Source organism: Microcebus murinus, chromosome 14 (assembly GCF_040939455.1).
Source record: "Microcebus murinus isolate Inina chromosome 14, M.murinus_Inina_mat1.0, whole genome shotgun sequence".
In the NCBI taxonomy this organism is placed as follows: Eukaryota; Metazoa; Chordata; class Mammalia; order Primates; family Cheirogaleidae; genus Microcebus; species Microcebus murinus.
The window spans coordinates 37,954,247-37,979,307 of NC_134117.1; the positions used below are offsets into that span (position 1 = coordinate 37,954,247).

General features: G+C 36.4%; 1 protein-coding gene across 2 annotated transcripts in view; it reads left to right on the plus strand.

The window, feature by feature from the left end:
- Positions 1 to 25,061, plus strand: part of PRKG1 (protein kinase cGMP-dependent 1) — a 1,210,052-nt gene that overhangs the window by 854,154 nt on the left and 330,837 nt on the right. For both annotated transcript variants that reach the window (XM_012762921.3, XM_012762920.2), the window contains exon 5: positions 3,727 to 3,790. In XM_012762921.3, coding sequence (XP_012618375.1) covers positions 3,727 to 3,790 — 64 coding nt within the window. The remainder of the gene's footprint in view (positions 1 to 3,726; positions 3,791 to 25,061) is intronic.

A 25,061-nucleotide genomic window follows, 5' to 3' on the forward strand; every position in this document is an offset into this window, starting at 1 on the left:
GAATAAAGCACTGTTTTGAAAGGAATATTTTAATACCTTCCCTGAAAAGTGTGTAGCTCAATGAGTAAGTGGTCAGCTTACAGATAAGAATTTTCATCCTTTGCCAATGCTGAGTGGTGTGACCTCAGGCAAACTCTCAAGGTCCCAGTTGTCTTATCTGTAAAATAGATGAAAATAACAATGGCTATTTGATAAGGTTGTTATAAAAATGGAATTTATATGATCTATAAAACCCTTAGCCTAGTGCCTGGCAAATAGAAATGGTTCAAATCTCATCTTCTATTATTGTCATTACAAATTCCAAGTTCTTGCTTCATTCAATTAGAAAACCAATAGAAAAGCACCACACATTAAATCATCTCTATTATATTACATTCAAGTGCATTCTGTAACTGCAGGCCTATTGCAAGTCCTTAGGGAACCAAAACATTTAATACATCTGTACGAATTACTTGTAATTAGTATGTAAATTGTTATAATAAGTTACTTTTTATATAACTGAAAATATTCTTCTCTAGTGTTTAAACATTTTCTCTGGAAGTTTGTCCTTGCAATTACTTTGCCTTAAGTTTCTAAATCATAGGCAACTTTATTTTGAATTATTGTATGTCCAAATTAGTAGAGTCTAAATTGATGGCCGGGCGCGGTGGCTCACGCCTGTAATCCTAGCTCTCTGGGAGGCCGAGGTGGGCGGATTGCTCGAGGTCAGGAGTTCGAAACCAGCCTGAGCAAGAGCGAGACCCCGTCTCTACTATAAATAGAAAGAAATTAATTGGCCAAATAATATATATAGAAAAAATTAGCCGGGCATGGTGACGCATGCCTGTAGTCCCAGCCACTTGGGAGGCTGAGGCAGGAGGATTGCTTGAGCCCAGGAGTTTGAGGTTGCTGTGAGCTAGGCTGATGCCACGGCACTCACTCTAGCCTAGGCAACAAAGCGAGACTCTGTCTCAAAAAAAAAAAATAAAAAAAATAAAAATAAATTGATGTCCTTTGGTATATTGGGGAAAATTCAACTAATATATTTTATGAGTAGAATTTCAAACTATGAATATCCTTAATTGTTGTGTTCTTTTTTTAAAAATTTCAGAATATGGCAGGGGTACAAATGTTTAGGTTAACATATATTTGTCTTTGCCCTGCCCAAGTCAGAGCTACAAGCATGTCCATCCCCCAGATGGTGTACACTACATCCATTAGGTGTGAATATACCCATTGCATCCCCCCCATCTGCTCAACACCCAATGATGAATGTTACTACTATATGTGCACATCAGAACATGAGTGAATTAATTGTGTTCTTGACGTTCAAGCTACTAGTAGACTGTTAATTCTTAGAAAGCAGGCCGGGTGTGGTGGCTCATGTCTGTAATCCTAGCACTCTGTGAGCTCTAGGCGGGAGGATCCTTCGAGGTCAGGAGTTCAAGACTAGCCTGAGCAAGAGCAAGACCCCCATCTCTACTGAAAAATAGAAAGAAATTAGCTGGACAACTAAAAATATATAGAAAAAATTAGCCGGGCATGGTGGTGCATGCCTGTAGTCCCAGCTACTTGGGAGGCTGAGGCAGAAGGATTGCTTGAACTAGGAGTCTGAGGTTGTTGTGAGCTAGACTGATACTACAGCACTCTAGCCTGGGTAACAGAGTGAGACTGCCTCGAAAAAAAAATTAATTAAAAAATAAACAAATAAAAAAAGAAAGCAAATTAATTACTTGACAAAACTTATCTAGTGTTTGGAGAATAGAAATCTTAGGATATTAAAAATAGCTCCAAGAGTAATTTATAACAAGTGTGTAGGTACTTATTTTTCTGTTAAATGATTTCTGTTTTATTAAGTCCAGAATTTGTTTACCAGTTGTTACTGGTAATTTTTTAGAATGTTTCTTCTTAAAAATTATCCTTAATTTTTGTTAGTAATAAATACTGCTCAATGTTTTGAGGCATTTAAAAAGACATCTAAAATTGTAAAAGATAATATATTAAAAATTCCCTCCTAAAACTTAGTGTTTTATTTTTATTTAGTGTTCTATATGATCAAGAAAACATTAAAAGTTTTTCTCATGGATGACAACACATGAAAATGAAAATGAAAATATTGGTAGTATGACTTAACATAGACATATAAATTGAAATAAAAGGTGTAGCATAACCAATAAGCCTGTCTAAAGAAGAAAGACAATTATAATAAAATGAGAAAAACTCAGTTGTAGTTTTTATTTTCCACAAATACCGATGGGATGGAAGCACTCTAATTATTCATCTTAGAAGAAACTAAAATGTAAAGAACAGGAACTCATTAAAAGAACAAGGAAGGGCTAGATTTTTCAACTTGCATACCTCTTTATCCCCCCTTTATTCTCTCAAGAGGATGAATCAACCTGCATAACTCATGAAAACAGCTTCCTCTAACTTCTTCTGTCTTTTTCTGTGATATGTTCCATCCAGCTGTTGAGATAGACTGCCTTCTGGAAATTAAAACTCTCATGGCTCAGACCACAGCAGTAAATCTGGCGAAACAGATGGTCCTGGATGAATTGTTACACCTCCACATAAAACCTTGGGATTTTATCAATAGGCTTTATCCTAAGTTATGGAAATCAAAGTGACAAATTAACAGCAAAACTTTCATGCTTATATCAAAACAACATACTATGGCTTCTTTCATTGTATCCTTCTAATCAAGTCAGAATTATGCTATAACTCAAATATTGTACATGCAAATGTGCATGCATTTATAGTCTTTTCTCTATTCAAGCATTGAGATATAATTAAATGAAAATTTGGTTTCTCATCCCAGTTAGATTTTCCAGTGGAGTTTCAGGAATTATATGTTGATTAGTTTTGGGTTTTTTATTTAAAGTTATTATTACTTCACATAAAAGAAGTTTTATTGATTTGTGTATTCAACATAATTTAATATTTTTATTAGCTGTTTCATGGAAAAAATAAGAGAACAGGGTGAGAAGACAGGAACTAATGCTTTTAGTGTCATAGTACTTCGAGTCTAACTCTTGCCCTATCTTGTCTGGTCTGGTGTTAATCACTGTTGTATGAAGCATTCACATACTCTTGCTTTTGTAACTTGATTCAACATGTGTTGTTGAGTTTGTGATTTGTAAATCATTGAAAATACAGACAGACATAGTTCTTATCTTTATGGAGTTTTAATTCTAGCAGGGAAGATATGCAATAACAAATATCTGATTAATTATCTAATTACACTTGTAGTAAGGGATTAAACAGCTTGTAATAGGAGAACTTGACCTAGAGGGGTTGCAGAGAGTGGGAAGCTTTCCAAAGTTGTGAAATGAATGCTTGCAGATCTGAATGTATCATCAATCAACCTGTGTCCTAAAGAACGGATAGGAGTTGGCCTGGAGATAGACGTGTGTATGGAGGGGGACTTGGGAAGGGAGGGGGATCTGGGAGGAATCTGGTGACAGTAGAATGATAAAGGAGAGAGTGGTTTTCTCCTCATTATGCATGAGGCACCCACAGTCATGCAGGTAAATATAACTGTGATTTGGACTTGGTTATGTCCAATCTCCAAGCTCTTTTTCATGTAATATGTCTTTTCCCTATTGGAGATCAAACCATGCTTAAATAATTGCTTTGATCTTCATCTGTAGATTCTTTATTATGACATGTTTTTGAATTTCATTGTCATTTTCTTTATGAAAGTAGTTGCTGTTCATGGGTTTAGCATCATTCTGCTTTGTTTTTCAGCGTTCCAACATTCCAGAGCCTTCCTGAAGAGATCCTCAGCAAGCTTGCTGATGTCCTTGAAGAGGTAATTGTTTTTAGCCTTTGAACTTTTTGAGATGGGACCCAGCTCTCTCTGCTGGCTTCTTTCACAGATGTGTGATGAGGAGTTATAAACCGCAGAGAGAACTTTCATGTCTTTTTTTTTTTTAGCTCTGGGCTGAGGTACATATTTGGCTTCAAATAAAAAGCAGTTTAGCACATTCAACATTTATACACAACTAAAAATCTAAAAATCAATTTACCTACAGAGGGAGGCAAACTTTTTGTTGTGGTAAATATAATGTTATTTTGTCTTACAAGAATGAAAGTAGCATATTTATCTTATTTCAATTTGTGTAAAGTAAAATTGTAGTTATTGCCACTCTGAACCATCAGATTAGAAAATTTACAGCAGGAATTAGGAGTTGGATACATATTTCATTAGCATATGCATATATTTACATACAATATTTTAGGCCTGAATGTGGAATATCACTGTTAATCATTTTTCTCTGAACCCGTGAAGCCATGGTTTTGAGAAAGGAGAAACAATGCACATTGATGATATAGGGAAGTTCAGACTTTCCCTTCGAAGGTTCAAGTCTAAGTCTGTTGAAATGAATAGACAATAGACAGATTGACAGGTAAAAGTGGCATACAGTTTTAATAATATGCATAAAGCATGGGGGAATAGCAGGAGAATAATTACCCAATAACTCAATGAGGTACAGATGCTTTTCTATACCCTTCTTCATGGGAGACTGAAAGAGGGAGAATGTAAGGCAATTCTTTTGAGGAATAATAAATGATTATTAGGGAGAATGAATGGACCTGAAGACATAACTAACTTGTAAATGATTCTCTGTGGAATTTGGATGAGCCTGAGAGGCAGACATTACCACCTGCAAAAGTCTGTTCAGGTGTCATTGTGTTCCTTAGTCTTCTTTTCTGGGACAGATAATTAGATTTCAGGGAAGAGATGGAATGCAATTGTGTTTTCTTTGGCAGGTCCAGTCTTAAGGTAGATAGTGGAATATGATAGTAGAGCCTCTTTCAGCATCTATTGACTTTCAAGGGCCTTTATTTTAAAATGATCAGCATACCAAGATGCCATATTTGGGGATAAAACTACCCGAGCTCCTTGATTGGGAATCCAAGAATTGTGTCCATGAAGTTAACTTCTTTCCCTAGGAAATTGGATGCCCTAGCTGAAGTGGGAAGCATGGAAAAAGATTGTCACAGTCCTTCCCTCATGAAATTCATATTCCAAAAGGGGAGATTTATATTAATCAACCAGACACATAAAAATTAATTAATTAGAATTATAATGCAAACCAGTAAGTAAAGTGTGAGCCTCTAAGATCGTAAAACAGGGAAACCAACATAGTCTTGGGGGCCATGGGAAGATTTTGAGGGAATATTATGAGCCTAGCTCTGCAAAGTAAGTATGAGTGGCTATACAGAGGAAAATAATTATAAACTAGAAGGAACCATTTGAATGAATAAAGGCAATTGCTAGACATGTTGGCTGGAGTGCAGAATGTGCCTAGAGGTGGGATCTTACAGAGCCTATTAGGTCCAGTGAGATAATTTGATTTTATCCTCTTAGCCAGAGAAAGGCTTTAAAGGGTTTTAACCCTGGAGGAAGTAGAGGCAGGATAAGATGAACAAACTTTTAAAGAGTATTCCAAAAGAGGCTTAATTGGGTGAAATGAGAAGTGAAATAAGATGCAAATGGTCAGCCCTGGAGCAGAAAGTGATTTAGGAAGGTGTTTCCTCACCTGAATCTCATTTTCAGATAAATTCCCCTCTTGCCTTCTACATATTGATTGTTTTGATCTATTATACAATTATTTATTGAATTCCCTTTGTGTTACAGCACTCTTTCAGGCTCTGAGCGTGCAGCAATGAAAACCAAAACGTACCCCAAATCCCTGTCTTAATGGAGTTTACATTATTCAGGTGGGGGCCACAGGGAAAGTAGACAGTAAACAGACTAAATAATTTTTAAAAGCAAATACCATATTCAATAGAGATAAATCCTAATGAGGAGAATTTAGGCAGGGGTGGGGATAGAGTAGGTGGAGTCAAATTTGGGTAGCAGAATGTGTAACTAGAGTTGTCAATTGAATAAAGAGGAGGGGAAGTATATGGGCCAAGGAGAGAGTCTGTGCAGAGGCAATAGGAAATCTGTGCCTGGAGAGTTCCAGGAGCAGAGACCAGTAATTGTGACAGGATTGGACTAAGGGGTCAGGAGGAGTTGTGCCTGCAGTGTTGCAGAGATAGGCAGGCCTGGAGGGCCATTTGGGTCACCGAGATTATTTAGGCTTTTACTTAGAGTGAGATGGAAGCCATCGGATGGCTCTAAGCAGAGCGATGAAATTATTTGACTGAGATTTTTTAACAAGATTGTTGTGGCTGCTGTGTTGAGAAAAAAAATTAAAAGGCTGCTGCAATAATCCAGGGAGAAACGATAGTGGCTTTGTTCACTGTGGTAGAAGGCGATTGAGAAATAGTCAGATTCTGACTGTATTTTGAAGGTAAAACTGAAAAGCTGTACTGTTGCAGTAAATGTGTGGAATGAGAGAAAGAGAGGAATCAAGAATGACACCAAGGTTTCTGATATGAATAACTAGAAGAATGCCGTTGTTATTAATAATAATTGAAATGAAGAAAACTGAGAGAGGAGTACACTGGGGTGGGGTGATGGGAAGTTTAGGGAGATAGGATGTGGGGGGAAGCTTAGGGATCTTTGACAGGTAGGTGGTTTGTTGGAGTGTTGCTTGTGCGGCAGACAGATGCTGGCTATCTAGATCATTCTGGGGCACCAAATGTGGGTGGATACAAGGGAGAACTCTAAAGCAGGTAGCAGCCAACAATTAATATAATACCATGAATGGATCTTAAAAACATAGTGCTAATAGAAAAATGTGAAACCACATTTTAAAAAAGAGATTGTTACTAAAATACTATTTGTATACATTAAAATAGATAAGCACAGAAATCCATTTTGCTGAGAGTCATTAGAAACAAAATATTGAAAACTGGATATACGAAAATAGTCACCTGTATCAGAAGGGGGAAAAGAGAGCTGTGAGGATAAAAGGTAATGAATGAAAAAAGAGGAAGGCATAGAGTAAAGCCTTGTTTGATCCTTCACTTTTAAAAGATTTAAGAGAATGGAAAATGGAGAGGAACCAGTGAAAACCTGTGACAGCAGGAGGAAAATAAGGAGCATTTTATGCCTTAAAATCCAATAGAATTGAAAGCCATGATGTACTGTAAAGGAAGAAACAAGCAAAAGAATAAAATAGAAAAAAAAAGAGAACAAAATAGACAATTAAAAAGAAAAAACTAAAACTTAAAAAACTAAAAGAAAAATCCAAGAGAAGGAAGTAGTTCAGGAAGAGTCAGCAAAACTTGAGTTTGAATTCTTTTGAGAAGGCAAGGAGTGAAATGGGGTGAGCAGGGGGGAAGGGGAAAGTGAGGTTGGGAGAAGAACAGGAAATGTTGGAGCAGGAAGCAGAGAGAAGGTATGCACATATGGCTTCTTGAGCAAGCACAAGAGAATAGGCTCTCTAGCGCCCATAAAAACAGGGATGGCAGCGCATCTGGGCACACATGCAGAGAGGTGGGTTGATGGGGTCGCTGGAGCTGTGGAAAACCTGATAATGTTCCATTTTCACAGTGTTATGGAAAGCAAGGTCGTCAGCTGAGAATGAGGAGGTGGTAAAAGTGTGAATGGTTTGAGGAAAGAGGTGTGAGAAAAACAGAAGAGTGAATGGAATAGAGAAATCCAGGATGATTGCCAGGCATCCTTAAGAACCCACTTGATATCCTAAATCTAAGTTAAAAATCTAAATCTAATCCTAAATCTAAGTTAAAAAGGCAAAGAGATTGAACTCAACTCCATGAAACTAAAGGTGGGAGGGTTTTTAAGCACTGGGGTGAGCTGGTGGAAAAGTACTGGAGGAGAACTTCAGTAGGGGTACTCCAGCAGGAAGGAGGTTGTTCCCTGTGGTCAGGCCATCTGTCTTTGCTAATTGTCCCTTAAGGAAGTTAGGCTCCTATCTTCCCCAAGAGACTAAGAGAAAGGACCTCCTTATCTCTTTCCTTCTATGATTACATTTCAAAGGGATGGCTTCCAGGTTCTTGAGGAAGAATTTCCTGGGTTGTGAAACTGGCTGGGAGAAGATTTACATCTCAAAAAGGGAGATTAAGAATTTGCAAGTGAAAGTTCTTTAAAGTAAGTGCTCTAAGAAAAAAAGAGATCAGGAACCTTAAGTCAGGAGGAAGCCTGTCTAAAGTTTAGTCAAACTGAGCGGAAGAAGGTTAAGCCCATCTTGGCCACTAGAACATTTTATTATACATGTTTTTTTAAAGCCTTGTTTATTTGGCTGGATTCAGGTTCCAGGTAGGCACAGAATTGTATTTAACCGGGATTGTTATTTTGCCAAGAATAGATGAGTGTTTGAAGGAAGGCATGAGGAGTGAAGGTGCATGTGAAAGAGTGATTATAATGACTGACCCTGGAATTTAAACTGGGCAAGGAAGAAAAGAGCACCAAAACGGGCAAAGGTCAGCAAAAGGTTGTAGGATCTGTGGGTTTTAGTCTTAGGAGGTTGAAGAATTGTTGGAGTAGGGGTATCGGAGGAGGTAAATTGGCAAACATACTGCAAATATTTTTGTCTCTAGGTACTAACTATAGCAGTAATTCTATACAAATTCTTAACTTTGAGGCTAATTGAAGTCAGCATTCCTGTGATTTATTGGTCTCCTTCATCTCAGATGTGACCACAAAGTAAAACAGAACAATGTCACATTTGACTTCTATGTTCAAGCATGAAAAAATTTATGAGAAAAAGTACTGGCTGTCTCTCTGAATGCACTGACCTGCAACCTCTATAAATGTAAAACTGCTTTTCCCACTGGTCTTTTTCTTTCTTCTTCTTCTTCCTTTTTTAAATTTTTTTTTTTTATTTTTATTTTTTTCCTGTTGCTGTTGTTGAATGCGCTGAAGAAATTTCAGATGCCCTCGTGGCTTTTTTTCTTTTTCTTAACAAATCGAACTAAAACACAAACTCATTAGCCCCAATCCACCTTCCTCAAAAAAAAAAAAAAAAAAAAAAGGAAAAGAAACAAAATGTAAGAGCCTATGAAATTCTTTAATCTTTGTCTTTCTTTGCCACAACTGTGAAAGTATTTGCTATGTTTTGTGTAACAATAGTCACAGCTCTATAAATAATTCTGACCAAAGAAATATTTTAGTATTTTATGTCAGATTTTCTAATCAGAAGACGCCTTAATTTATGCTTGGATTGTGTGAGCCACAGTACAGTCTATACCAAGGCTGCATGAAAATGGAAACAGATGATTAAGTACCCACACATTTGTTTTCAGGACATAGAAATGATGTAAACACACAAAATACAAATCAGACATATAAATTTACCACCCAGTACAAACAAAGTGTTTAACTCAAGTTGAATAAACAAGCACAATGAGAAACTAGATTAAATTACGTATCAGATAAAATGAAGCAAATTTGGAAGAACAAAAGCAATATCAACATCACATAGCATTAAAAGGAAATGTGCTTGCATAATAATCTAGCTGTCTTTCTACAGATATCCACAAGAAAAAATCCCAGATTATTTTGAAAGGAAAGCAGTATTATTATAGCCTTCAACAAAGAAGTTTGCAGCTTTGTTTATTTGGCAAATATTTATGAAGCACCTGCTATGTCCCAGGGATTGTTTGTTCCAGGCCCTAGGGATTCAGGACCCTGCTCTTTTATAGAATGTGTTCCAGTGGAGGATACAGATGATACCATAGAGTGAGAAGACTACTCCATAGTTACTAAGGGAGGATTACCCTAAGGAGGTGATATTTGAGCCAAGATCTACATGAAGGTATAGGGAGCCATGTACACCAGGCAGAGGGAAGAGCAGGTATATAGTCTTAAAGCAGGCATGAGTTTTCTGTCTTTAAGGAACAGAAAGATTTGCAGGTGTTGGTAGTGGGGTGAGAGGAAGCTACAGAAAATTAAGCAAGAGCAGATCACAGAGGGCTTTGCCAGTCACGATAAAAAGTTTGGTCTTTATTCTAAGCACAATGAGAAGCATAAAGGGAATGCTTTATTCTAAGCACAAGGAAGAATAATAATGCTTTATTCTTAGCACTGATAAGTAGTAGAGTGACATAATCTGAGTTGTGTTTTCATAATATCTCTCTGGCTATGGTGAGAAGAATGGATTGTAGAGGGACAAGCCAGTTAGAGGGCTACTGCAAAATAACCCAGGTGAGAGTGGATGGTTTGTATGTGGACTTACTTTCTCATGGACTGTTTCATTCTGTATATTCACTGTGAACAAAATCCTTTCAGCATAAGGGGAAAAAGTGTAAAAATAGTGATAGAAACACAGGGACTGAGAGAAATAAAGTGTAACAAGCTAGAAAGTGCATTGAATGTAATGGTATTGAAAGTTCTTTAGATAGATAAATGTGACAAGAGGACATGTATATCTTACTTGGGGAATACTGTTCTGGAACTGGAAGGGAAGCCTTGAAGAGTTGTTTCGACCATTGCCCATGCAGCCCCCACCTACCCGCTGTTGTAATTCCCAGCATGGATGTACCCACTTGTGGTTTCCTACAATATCTTGGTTACAAGATATCATAACACAGAAAGTAATCTCCTTATTCTTAATATAGCAATTTAATGCACCTTTCTCCCTTTCCTGTATATCAGCGGTCCCCAACCTTTTTGGCACTGGTGTTAGGGAAGACAATTTTTCCACTGACAGATGAGTGGGGCGTGGGGAGAGGGGGCAGAGGCAGAGCTCAGGCAGTGATGGGGAACGGCTGCTACTGGGTTGCACAGCAGGAGGTGAGTGGCAGGTGAGCAAGCAAGCAAAGCTTCATTTTGTCTACTCACCTGCTGCTTCTAGCCCAGTTCCTAAGTTTCACTGGAGTGGGGCAGCGGGCAGAACTCAGGCGGTGATGCTGCAAGATGCCAGTGATGGGGAGCCACTGCAGCTCAGTTCCTAACAGGGGCTGGGGACCACAGCTTTATATCACATAGAACTATTTCCTTTACACATGAACCTCTCACTCCATTTTCAGAAAACAATAAAAATGTTCTCTAGTCCCTTTGAGAAGATGTATATCCTAATTGTCATACAGAGGTCCTTGGTAAAAAAAACCTATCCAGACCAAGCACAGAATTCCAATATTCTGCTGGGCTGTGTTTTTTAAGGCAATTTGGATTAATTCACTTGACTCTCTAATTATTCATCTCCATTGTCACTGAAGTATATTCTACTTATCCTATGTTTGACTCATATTAAGACAATAAATATTAGATATTATTTTAGGAACCAAAGATTTGGTTTACTAGAGAATCTATTTATAGTTTTAACATAGAACTTTTAGATGCATTTAGAGAACAAACTCTGACTTTCTAAACTATTTGCATTAACCTCTATGCCATTCCATATAATACAGTGAAAATATGTAAATCAAGTATATTTGATTCTATTCTGGAAGTCTAGGAAGTATATACAGGTAAATGGAAAAATAATGTGAAATTACAAAATAGGATCTAACCTTTTCTTTCTTACTGTAACAAGCTATTAATAATTCTTTCCTTCCTTATATATAATATGATTAGTTTCCATAGATGAGTTACAGTTTTCAAACTGATTTAACAACCCCTAGCTAATCTCCAAATGAGAAATAGTTCCCTTCAATTATCACCCGTGGAAACAAAATGGAGAAATATCTGTGAAAAAGCAATATTTAACATTTATCTAAATGTTGGGACTACGGTCCTGACATTTTTAAAGAAAATGGATGGCAAATAAAAACATTTTTTCCATAAAGCAAAGGAGCAGAGCTAAGCCTTATGTGTCACAAAGAGTGCTTAAAAATTAATCATAATAAGGGTTATACTTTCACCAATGGAGGTGTAAAAGTTTAGACACCTTGAGGAATCTCCATGTACTTCATTGAAAATGCCAAATTGAAGAACCAAATTACATCGGCATATTCACTTTTCACCACGTGGTGTAGCTATTTTTCCTTTATGTGACTAGAAGTGGGGCATGGATATTAATTATGTCTAGATCTCCTGATTTTTAGATGGAAAATAAAACATATCAGAACCACTCCTTTGCTTGTATTAAAGTCAGTTTCATGTCCATTTTTCTCTTTACAACACTTGATGTGATTTCTTGGAATAAAATACTGTTTCAACAACATTTTAAGAGCTTTCTGCCTTTGGGTCTGTAATTTTGCATGATTGGGTCTTGGATACATTTGTGACTAAATAATGGGCTGTTCTGGTTTTTGTCCTTGGATGCTACATTTATGGTTTATTGAATATTTACACTATTATGGTACTGACAAGGTCTTGGAGAAACAACATTCCTCAGATTTCTTAACTTATTAAAAGAAACATATGAGAAAGTTTGAAAAGAGAGTAAAAGTAGGCAAAGAGAGAAAACATTTTTCAACTCACCATTGATTGATGATATGGTAGGAAGCAAATACCATATTATACAGTCCAGAGATGCTCTTGGGAAAAGGAGGTTAATGTGACCAAGGAACTCTTGCTGGGAGGTCCAGCATGCTGATTAAATATTTAGTTGTTTTGGCTGTGCAACTGTCTCTCTGTGTTACCATCTTGTGATGACATCTTCCCAGACCCCTCTGCATTCTCTCCTGTTGTAAGTAATATAGGGGAAAAGTCCCACATTTGGTGGAGTTATTGGAGTTGTATAAAACTCTTTCTTTTATCATTCTAAACAGGCCTAGACTCTTGAGGAAAAACACTAATGAGGTAGATAGGAATCTTATTGGTTCTCTTTGAAATCTGTTGTTTATAACTAAACATTTTCTTCATTTCCTTCAGGTTTGGCTCTTGCTATTCAAAGCCAAGCTGGAAGGAATTCAAAGAACCTGTTCTTTCTCAATTGCTTTGGCCTCAAATACTCTGTGAATTTGGAAATTTGACTGTCTCTTTTATTCTCCCTGATTTCTTTTGGGTCTTTCCTTCTATGGGGCAAATCAATGCTTTTGATGGGGAATGAGGTGAAAGGTGTGTGTGTGTGTGTGTGTGTGTGTGTGTGTGTTGCGTGTGTTGTGTCAGAGTGGAGGATGGAGAGGACACACAAAGGACAGCTTAAAAAATAAAGACAAAATCCTCAGTTCAGTATTTATTTTTCCACATTGTATATCTTATTTACAGAAGTAATGGGAGAAAATATTTGTAAATCAGACATGTGATAAGGGAGTTGTATCCAAAATTTTTAAAGAATACTTACAAATCAACAATAAAAAATAAACAATTATAAGATGAGCAAACAACTTGAATAGATGTCTCTCTAAAGAAGATATACAAAAGTCCTATAAGCACATGAAAAGTTTCTTAACATCATTAGTCATTAGGGAAATGCAAATCAAAACCACAACATACCACTTCACACCAGTATAATGGCTGGAATAAAAACGATAGACAATGACAAATGTTGGCAAGGATATAGAGAAATTGGAACCCTCATGCATTATTAGTGAGATTATAAATTGATGCAGCTTCATTGGAAAATAGTTTTGTAAATTCTCAAAATGTTACTGATCAGTACAGAGTTACTGATGACAAACCTAAGTGACCAAGCAATTCCACTTTTGGATGTATACCCAAGAGAACTGAAACCATATGTCCATGTAAAAACTTGTAAATAAATACTCATAGCAGTACTATTCATAATAGCCAAAAGTATAAACAACCCTAATGTACATCAATTGCTGAATGAATAAAATGTGATATATTTATACAATGGAATACTATTTGACTATAAAATGAGTGAAATACTGATACATTCTACAACATAGATGATTGTGAAACATTATACTAAGTAAGATGCCACATATTGTGTGATTTCATTTATATGACAAGTCCAAGGTAGGCAAATCCATAGAGACAGAAAGTAGATTAGTGGTTTGTAGGGCTGGGGGAATAGAAGGGAAGAGAAGTGGCTATTAATAGGTTTGTGTTTCTTTCTAGGGTGACAAAAATATTCTAAAATTAGATTGTGGTGATAGTTGCACAATTCCTTAAATATACAAAAAACCATGGAAATGTACTTTTTAAATGGGTATTTTTTTTTTGACAGAGAGAGAGAACAAGAGAGAGAGTTTCTTTCTCTTGTCCAGGCTGAAGTGCTTTGGTGTGATCATAAGTCACTGTAACCTCCACTTTTGGGCTCCAGAGATCCTTCTACCTCAGCCTCCTGAGTAGCTAAGATTGTGGGTGTATGCCACCACCTGGCTAATTTTTAAATCTTTAGTAGAGATGGGGTGTTGCTATTTTGCCCAGGCTGGTTTCAAACTCCTGGGCTCAAGTGATCCTCCCACCTTGGCTCCCCAAAATGCTGGGGTTGCAGGCATGAACCACCACACCTAGCCTAAATGAGTAAATTTTATGATATGTGAATTTTATCTCAATAATGCTATTAAAAGAAAGGTAATTATAAACTTTGATTCCAGTTGCAATAACTTCAATAAAGAAAAGGTTTGGGGTTATAAAGAGAATGTGCACTTGGGTGTCTCATTTGAGTTGGCAACCATGCAAATATCATGATGGCAAGGTAGAGTTATAAAATGTTAAGTATTAACAGAAATAATACATACTTGAAAAGCTGTCGGGTACAGAGATTTGGTTGGAATATTATGAATACTTACACATTGATTTAGTGATTGAGCAATATTGACATTTCAGCATGTAACTCTGAGATTCTGCATAATTCCACTCAACAGATCTTTCTAGTTCTAAGCCTGTCGTTTTCATTTCTCTTTCTATAGAGAAGTCCCTCTCTCATATTTCTTAGGTCAATTTAGCCATAATTATATAGAAAATACAAATACTTGTTCATTGCTTTAAATTGGTCTCACTTATAGGATGATTTACCTTGAGACTGTAAGTTCCTTAAAGGTAAGAACTGTCTTGGTATTTCTTTTTGCTTGTTGCCTATAAGCAGTTGATTAAAACAATAGCAATACGTCCACTTACTGTTGTAAACTCTGTGCCAGGCTAAGGACATTGGTTTAATCCCATCTGAGGTAAATAGTCTTATTCTTACCACTTTACAAGTAGGGAAATGAGGCTCAGATAACACAGCAAAGTAAATGGTGAGGTATTTTACCCCACACAATCTGACACTGGCATCGGTACCTTTCAGTACTACATTGCATTGCATCTTGACATTTTGTGGAATAAATGAAAAATTAAAAAAAATATTTTCCCTCATCTCCCACTCTTTCTTATAAATCAGAGGTACTTCCTTCTGAAAATGTTTACTTAATTTTTTTTTTCTGGTAGTAATTAGTTTTTTTCAAGTCCGTATTTTAAATTTATTGCGACAGGGATCCATTTTATGCTTTCCACAAGCTCTGATACAAGGGATTTCTAGTTATTTTATTGCCAGAATATGTATGCTTTGCACCATGTTGCCTGTGATTCATTAAAATGCATGCGCTCTGCAAATAGGAAACCAATCTGCAATAAATCAGCTTTCTAGAAAACATTCATGGAATGTGCTTGAAATGGTTGCCACATAAGAATATACAAACCTGCTTGGTGCTTGTGTGATTTGCTGTCATTTATGGGGTTTGTAAACAAATAGTGGATTTGTGTGAAACTGTAAATTAGTGGCCTGTGTGAGATCCGCTTACAAAATGCCATTTGATAGTCAGCATCTGAGCAGATCATGATGAGCTCTGAATTCCTTTTACAGAGACAAATGATAAACACCCAGTCTGCATTAGATAAATTGTCCAGACTAAAAGTGACCCAAGATTTTCACTATTTTTCAAAACTCTGAGATATCTTAGTAGCTACCAAAAAACCTAACTCCGGGGCTTGTACATGATAGGCATCCAAGACATAAATCGATGAAGAATAGAAGCCCACTTGTGCTGACAAGTAAGAGGCTAAAGATAAGAAAGCCAGTTGGGCTTTCAGTTATAGGCATAACAAACAAAGCTCATCTGTGCTGGAGAGAGTTATCAAACAGCTTGGAGCAGGGGATAATGTGGGCATTCAGTTCCAGGCCTCCCTAAGACCTCTGACTACAGAGCACCTCTGTGTATGCATAGCAAGGGCAACCTATAGCCCCCCTTACAGAAAAGGAATCATGCTGTTTCTGAGGCCAGTGGCTACAAGTCTGTTTCCTGTAGATAAGGCTCTGAACTAGGGCAGGCAATATTTCAGTCCTGATCGTTCATCAGTTGCCAGTCATTATTAACGAGGACCAAACTGCACCTAGCCAAGGCCTTAGGGAGATGGCAGTTGTGTGAGAAAGGATATTTCTGTTTGTCTCATGTTGTGTGTTCCCTTAATTATTATGAACTACTGTAAGTGAGTTTCTCTTAGCTCTCTGGGAAGAGCTACCATTCTTTTTTATTACTTAGAACTAAAAGTTATTATTTTAGTAAAGGTAACCTGGTTTGTCTTGTAAATAAACCTTCAGTGCAACAGCATTCTGCCAATTCTCTTGGTTTGCATGACTTTATGCAAATTAGTTTATATTACAATAATTAATAATTCTTGGATATAAGAGTAGTGAGTTCTCCCTGACTATCCTTCTCCCAAAAATGTTCTTTAAAATCAAGTTGAAACTTTTAAGAATATTTATTTTATTTTTAAAAATTTTTTTAGAGATAGGGTCTCACTGTCACCCAGGCTACAATGTAGTGGTGCAATCATAACTCACTTTAACCTCCAACACTTGGGCTCAAGCAATTCTCCTGCCTCAGCCTCCCACTACCTGCATGCACCACCATTCCCAATTTTAAAATTTTAAAATTTTTTGTAGTGATGAGGTCTTGCTATATTGCCCAGGCTGGTCTCAAACTCCTGGCCTCAAGTGATCCTCCCATCTCACCTCCCAAAGTGCTGGGATTACATGTGTGAGGCATCATGCCAGGCTAAACCTTTTTATTTTTTTTTTAGCACTCTACTCTATCTTGTTTTGTTGTTCCCTTAATTCTTTTGTACAGTTTGTACTACAAGGCTATATGCTTGCTCCTATGTTGCTTGGAACTTGTCTCTGAATTTTCTCTAAATACCTAAGAATAGAGTATATCTCAACATACATTCCCAGTTTCCAACAAAACAAAGATTTGTGCAAGAATTACACCTGAGACTTATTGCATGACCAATAAATATTTGTTGAATGAGAAGTGTGAGTAGGTTTACAATAGATATGTGCTATATGAGTAACCCAATGAATGAAAAACTAAACTATTCTGTTGTACATTTGGATGTTTTATCACCACAACCAGAATGCAAATATGTCATGGACAGGGAACATGCATTCTGAAATACAGAGCTCATCAGTACTATCTATAGAGGTTGCTGGTAAAGGATTCCCAAGGACCCAAAATCAAGGTGGAAAACAAAGAAGGTGTGGGAAGCCAAGGACTAGAAGATGATGGGAAAGGAATAAGACTTATTTTTTTCCATAAGCCTTCTCTTTTCTATTATCCATCCTAGGAAGATATCACAAAAGCCAAACTTTTGGAAGGATATTTTAAAGAAGAAAAAAGCTCTTGCAAAGGATGCTGACTTTCCAATATAACATCCATGGGCAGAGAATTGAACTGTTGTCAATTACCATTATATTTAACAAGGGAAGGAAGGCCGCTACTAGCCATCTTCCCAATTTTCTACAATTGCAGTTTAGTACTTGTCTTTGGCAAGTACTAAGTCTATGTGACTTTGAACAAATTACTTCACTCTCTTAAATTTCAGGTTTTTTTGTTTTTTTGCTTTGGAAAATAGGAATAATAATTATACCTACTTCATTAAACAGTTTTTCAGTTTGTTTGTTTGTTTTCAGAGATAGGGTTTTACTCTATCATCCAGGCTAGAGTGCAGTGGCGTGATCATAGTTCACCATAACATCCACCTCCTGGGCTCAAGCAATCCTCTCACCTCAGCCTCCCAAATAGCTAGGACAACAGGTGTGCCCAACCATGCCTGGCTAATTTTTTAAGTTTTTGTAGAGACCAGGGTCTCACTATGCTGCCCAGGGTGGTCTTGAACTCCTGGCCTGAGCCTCTCCAAGTGCTGGAAGTATGGGCATGAGCTATCATGCCCAGACTTGGCTTTTTGTTTGTTTGTTTTTGTTAAACACAATATTTCTTATTAATAGACTTCATTTTTTAGAGCAGTTTTAGGTTTACAGAAAAATTGAACAGAAAGTAGAGGGTTCTCATATACTCCCCTCTTTTTTCCACTCATTGTTTCCTCTGTTATTAACATATTACATTGGTATAGTACATTTGTTACAACTGATGAACCAATACTACATTATTACTAATTCTAAGTTTACATTAGAGTTCACTCTTTGTGTTGTACAGTTCTATTTTGGTGTCCCCCGCCCCCAGATTTAGAGTTTTGCCAAATGAATAATGTCATATATCCACATTTAATTTATCATACAGAATATTTTCACTGCCCTGAAAATCCCTTATATTCCACCCATTTATTCCTTTTGCTTCCCCTCTTTTACTGGCTCAGTAGTTTTGCTAATATAAACAATATTGTACTTTTGATTTCAAATTTCGGTTATTCATGCCAGCATATAGGAAATCTATTGACTTTTGTATATTAACTTTATCTCTTGACATCTGGCTATAATAGAATCACTAGTTTCAGGAGTTTTTTGGTCATTTTGGGGGGAATTTTCTACAAAGACAACTATGTTATTTGTGATCAAAGATGATTTTATTTATTTTTCTCCTTTCCTATCTGTATTCCTTTTATTTTCTCTTCTTGTCTTATTGCATTAGCTGAGACTTCTAATATGAAGTTGAATAGGAGTAGTAAGAAGAGACATCCTTGTTTCTGATCTCAGGTGGCAAGCATCAAGTTGCTTACCATTCAGTATGATGTTATAATAGCTTTAGGATTTTTGTAGACTTTTTTTTTTTTTATCAAGTTGAGGAAGTTACCCTCTATTTATAGATTACTAAAAGTAATCCTGAATGGGTTTTGGATTTTGTGAAATGCTTTTTTTTGTATCAATTGATGCGATCATGTAATTTTTCTTATTTAGCATATTAATGTGGTAGATTTCTCCTTGTAGTTTTATCAGCTTTTGCCTGATGTATTGTTATGCTCTGCTGTCAGGCATATACCCATTAAGGACTATTATGTCTTATTGGAGAACTGATCATTTTACCATTATATTATTCATGTCTTTATCCCTGATAATTTTCCTTTTATCATTATGTATTACCCCTTTTTATCCCAGATACTTTTCCTTGCTCTGAAATTTGATCTGTTTGGAATTAATATAGCTAATCCTGCTTTCTTTGGATTAGTGTTACCATGGTATGTCTTTTTTCATGTCTTAACTTTTAATTTATCTGTGTCTTTATATTTAAAGTGGGTTTCTTGTAGATAACATAGAGTTGATTTTTTTATGCATTATTGTCAGTCTCTATATTTTAATTGGTGTATTGAGACCATTCAAAGTAGTTATTGATATATTTGGATTAATATCTACTATATGCATCACTGCTTCTAGTTATTGCCCTTACTCTTTTTGTTCTTTTCTTATTTTGTCTTTCTCTGTTTTTATGCCTCCTCTGGTTTTAATTGAACATTTTATATGATTCTATTTTCTATCCTTTGTTAGTATATCACTTATATTCCTTTTTTTCACATTTTTTGGTGGTTGCTCTTGAGTTTGCAACATATATTTACAACTAATCCAAGTCATTTTTCAAGTAACTTTATACCACTTCACAGATAGTGCAAGTGCCTTATAAGAGTGTTCCTGTTCCTTACAACATTGCTGTCATTCATTTCATTTATTCATAAGCTATAATAACTGAATATATTGTTGTTGTTGGACCAACTTTTATCTGTTAAATCAATTAAGAATAGGAAAAATAGCCTGAGCAAGAGCGAGACCCCGACTCTAGAAAACATAGAAAAATTAGCTGGCTGCAGTGATGTGTGTCTGTAGTCCCAGCTAATTGGGAGGCTGAGGCAGGATGATCACTTGAGCCCAGAAGTTTGAGGTTTCTGTGAACTATGATCATACCACTGCACTCTAGCCTGGGTGACAGAGCAAAACCAGGTATCAAAAAAGAAAATAAGAAAAATAAAAGAACTTGTTTTATCTTCATTTATTTCTTCTCTAATAATCTTCCTTTCTTTTTTTTTTTTTTTTTTAAGTGTAGATCTGGGTTTATGACCTATATCATTTTCCATTTCTCTGAAGATCTTCTTTTAACATTTTTTATAAAGCAAATGTACTGGTGACAAATTTCCCTCAATTTTTGTTTATCTGAGAAAATCTGTATTTCTCCTTCACTTTTGAAGGATAATTTCATGAGACACAAACTCTAAGTTTGTTTTCTTTTTTCTTTCAGCACTTTAAATATTCCAGTCTACTCTCTTCCTGCGTGAGTGGTTTCTAAAGAGAAAGCTGGTATATAACCTTGTTGCTCTGTAGGCAAGGTGATTTTTCTTTCTGGCTTCTGTCAAGATTTTCCTTGTCTTTATTTTCTAGAGGTTGAAGTGATATTCCTAGTTGTGGATTTTTTTTATATTTATCCTATTTGATAGTCTCAGAGCTTCCTGGATCTGTGGTTTTGCATTTGTCATTAATTTTGGAAAATTCTCAGCCATTTTTACTGCCAATACTTCTTCTGTTCCTATCTCTTTTTCTTCTCCTTCTGGTATTCTCATCATACATATGTTACAGCTTTTGGTATTGTCCTTCAGTTCTTACATATTCTGTTCTATTTTTCTTTTTTCTTGTTTCTTTCTTTTTTTTCTTGTTTTGTTTTTGCATTTCAGTTTTGGAAGTTTCTATTCACATATATTTGAGCTCACTGGATTCTTTCCTCAGCTATGTCCAGTCTACTGATTGGCCCATCAAAGCTATTCTTCATTTCTGTGGTTATATTTTTAATTTCTAGCATTTACTTTTGATTCTTTCTTAGAGTTTTCATCTCTCTGCTCTTGTACATTGTCTTCTTTTCTTATTAGAATCCTTAGCATATTATGCATAGTTATTTTACATGCCCTTTCTGATAATTCCAAAATTTCTGCCACATATGAGTTTGGTTCTGAGGCTTGCTTTGTGTCTTCACAATCTGAGTTTTTTGTTTGTTTGTTTTTTGTTTATTTTGGGGATTTTTTTGCCTTTTATCAATGGCTTATAACTTTTTGTTGAAAGCCAGATATAATGTAGCTGCTAAAAGAAACTGAAGTTGATAGGCCTGTAGTGGCAGGTTTTATGTTTATATGACCAGAAGTTAGACTGTGTTTATTGTTTGCTGTAGCTGTTGTATCAGAGGCTAAAGTTCCCTCTAATGTTGTTATTTTTATCTCTATTGTCTGTGACTCTCCCTAGGATCTCCTTCTTAAATAGGTTCTAAGGCTTTCAGTCTTCCATTTTTTTTTAAGCTAGTCAAATTTAGCAGTGGAGGGTTGTATACCAACTTTAGTGACACTAATGTTAGTAAGTTCTGAAAACCCACTACCATTGGACCCGCCAGTCTTTCACTTTTAATGCTATTATACAGGAGCACTACTGCTGTGGTGATTAGGTGTGGAAGGGAGGGGATTTGTTCTATAGTCCTACGATTAGGTCTCAATATTTTAGTGAGCATATCCTTTTCGCCATCTTAAAGGCTAGGAGGTGCTGTAGTTGGGTATTTGCCTTCCCCTACCTTGGTTAAGCTTTGATGAAATCCTAGTAAGTTAGGCTCTGGTAAAATAGTTTCCCTTGAGGGCAAGCCTTTATAAAGAACAACAGAAAGCTCTGGATATATTTCAAAATGGTTACTTTTCCTTTCCCCATGAGGAAAGCACAGGAAATTTTTCTTTTATATTTATGGTGAGAATATGATAGAGTTCTTAATGGTAATACTCATGAAAGTATGGAGATCACTCCTAAAACTGGGCCTCATAGGGCATCTCTCAGTGCTCAGGACAGAAGTTTGCTCTGTGGCCTCACCTTTCTGATGGAGCTCTAAGAAATGTTACTGATTTTCAGTTTGTTAAGATATTTTTTTTCCTTGTAAGGATGGAAGTGAAAACTTCCAAGCTCTTTACATATCAGAGTGAAAATTATTTTTTAAATATAGAATAGATATATAAGGGACTTAGCACAATGCATGCCATATAGTGAGAACATATTTTTAGCTCTTACTGTTATTTATTATTTTTCTATTTAAAAAATTACTGTCTAATCATGATGAAATAACAGCATCACAAAAGTCAATATACCTTTCTGAGTATATTAAAAATTATTTCTGTATAAAATAGCTGGTTTGGGGTGAGAATTTACTGTTGTCAGATATCTGCAATCAAAATTACAGGATGACACTGGCATGAAGAACAAACCTGAGCTGAAAGCTGGGCCAGGAAACCTGTGACAGGAGAGAACAGTGAGAAATGTGAAACAAAGTAGCAGAAATTGGGATCTAAGGAGTGTAAGTTTGGGAATAGAAAAGGTGATGAAGGAGATAATAGCCTCTTTAGATGTTTGACCCATAGCAGAATTGATACAGCCAGCTTTGTCTTTTGTATTCAAAGATGGTGCTTTCTGATGGGGATTTACTATTTGTACTTTGTACTTTGACGCTGCTGAACAGTTTATTCCAAGAAAGTTTGCCCTATGGTTCTCAGCTGTCGCCACTGTTTAGCACAAAGCCGTCATGACTGTGTGACCTGCCCAGCTTCTTTGCTCAGACAGAGCTTCTCCATTCCCTATTACTGTGGGTTTACTTACTCTGGGTGCTATTGAGTTTTCCAATCTTTCAGAATTGTCACAACATTTGGAAAGCACCAGGAAAACATTCCTTCTGCCCAGCCTGCCTGGGGCCATATCAGTTCTTTATAGAGTGATTGCTTATGGATTATTTTCCCTGAACATTTCTTGCCCAGCATAGTTGTTTTTTCTAAATAACATTTATGAGTAGCTCTATAAGTTTTTGTTGTTTCTAAAACCTTATGGTCAGCAATCCCATCTTACCTTTTCAGTGTTAAGATTGGTGTGTAGTTCTACCTGATAATATCCCTTCAGAAAGCCAATATTATATTTATAAAATAAAAAGGGTCAGCCTTGCAGCCCTAGAGAAGATTGGACCTTAACTGCACTAGACCTTGATTCTACTATCAGTTTCTTAAATAGACTAGATCAGATGAGTTAAATGAGGAGGTTGTTCAACATATAAATTTCTGGATGCCACCACAGAATTACTGAAGCATATCCATGGGGAAGGAGCCTGAAAAATAGTATGTTAAGTAGCAACTGTCATGTTGCCAGTCAGGTTACAGACTGTTCATCAGTGACCAAACTTGCATGTACATATACACACACATATTCACCTGCTATCAATTCTCAATTTATTTAGTTAAGGAAACAAGGCCCAATGGAAGGGGGGTAGCTACACACAGCAGGAACGGACACTGCCTATCTCTGCAGTGCTTTCCCATGACCCCTCCCACTATCATTAGGATTGAGAATGAAAGTGTCACTTTGCTCTGTTCCTACTCTTTTATTATGATGGTTTATATTATCATTTGAGAATATGTTACTTGAAAATCTTGTTATTTCCATTTAAGGCAGGAGTCAACAAATTATTCACCACTTGGTTGTGTATGGTCCAAGAGCCATTGTTTTGCATATTTAAATGGTTGAAAAAAATCAAAGGACGAATGAAATTTTATGTCACATGATATATTTATATGAAATTCAAATATAAGTGTTACTAGAATCCAGACATCATCATTTCTTTACTTATTGTCTATGACTACTTTTGTGAGGCATCAGTGGAGCTGAGTTGTTACAACAGAGTCCACATGGCCCAAAAACCTGGGATAGTCATTGTCTGGACTTTTACAGAAAAATATTTGACAGCCTCTGATCTAAGGGAATGTTGGTAGGTATCACACTCCCCTGGTTCGTGAACCAAATATATCATCGGATCAGCAAGTTTCCATCTTTACCCAGAAACAAATGAAGTGAAGGTGCAGGTGGTCTTGAACACTCTCCCTTCCTCTTTCTCTCCCATGTCCTGGAAATAATTTCCCACATTTAACCCTGACTCTGATTTTATACTGTCTTGCTGGAGGTTCTGATACTGAGTTTGGGCTGAGGACTGCAGTCAAAATCCATCCCCCTCCACCCCCACCCCCACAGCATACTAGATGACTCCCTACTCTGGAGAATTTAGAGAACACCAACCAAGTCTGTTTCATTTCATAGATGAAATTATAGACTTGCTTTGTAAGAAGTTAAGTGATTTGTTAAAGGTATTTCTAGCTGCTTTTGGCAGTAATAGACCAGGACCCTAATTCTCTGGATACTTTTTTGGTTATTGTATCATTGTGCCTTAAGGCAATTACCAATAGTAACCTGTGGCTTTCTAGGCTTATGAGTTTGTGCCAACTTTCAGGACACAGGTTATCCTCTAAATGCAAATAGATGAGAAACTTCATTTGATGAATTGGAAAAGGTTGTTTTAAGAGGAAACCAGGAGGCCTCCTGAGGTTCCTGCCATTACTTTCACTGTCAGCTTTTTAAAAATTGCAAGGGCCAGAAAGCTTGAGGTGGGGGAGAAAAAGTGTTAATAAAGAACAATTACAGTGCGCTCTGACATTTGAATTTGTAATCTTCCTCTCTAATTAGCATTAAAGCTTTCTCTATTTGGAAAAAAAAGAGATGTGACTGAACTTTAACTTCTAAAGAGATGTTTTAGCAGCTGCTCACCATCCTAAGATGAATATCAGTAATTAGAACTATTATCGTTTTCTGTCATCATTATGGCTACTGTTATTAATCCTCAGCAGAGAAAGCCATGATGCTAATGCTGGCTGTACTAAACTATGAAATCCTAATTACCACTCCCTGCTCTAGAAAAGAAGCTATTTTATAAGACGAAAATAGCTATTAAGAGGAGGGGGACACAGTAGCCATTTAATGTGTTGACAATTTGGACACAAGCTAAAGAATTCTGAAAAATGATCCTTTTTTTTCCATTATGCTTTTGAACTGATTAAAAGGGTCATCAGATTTGTTTCAAAGCAGTTTGGGTTACACATTGTAGACTTTGACCTCCCAAATATGGCTCCCCCACTGAATTTGTAAACAGGTAATATCACCGTTGGACAACAATGGAAGATCTTTCAAGCATAATTATTACTGACCCACAAAAAGAAGTTCAGTAGAAAGATGGGTTTAATATTTTAAAAATATTAACCCTGTTGCTTAGACACAGCCTCC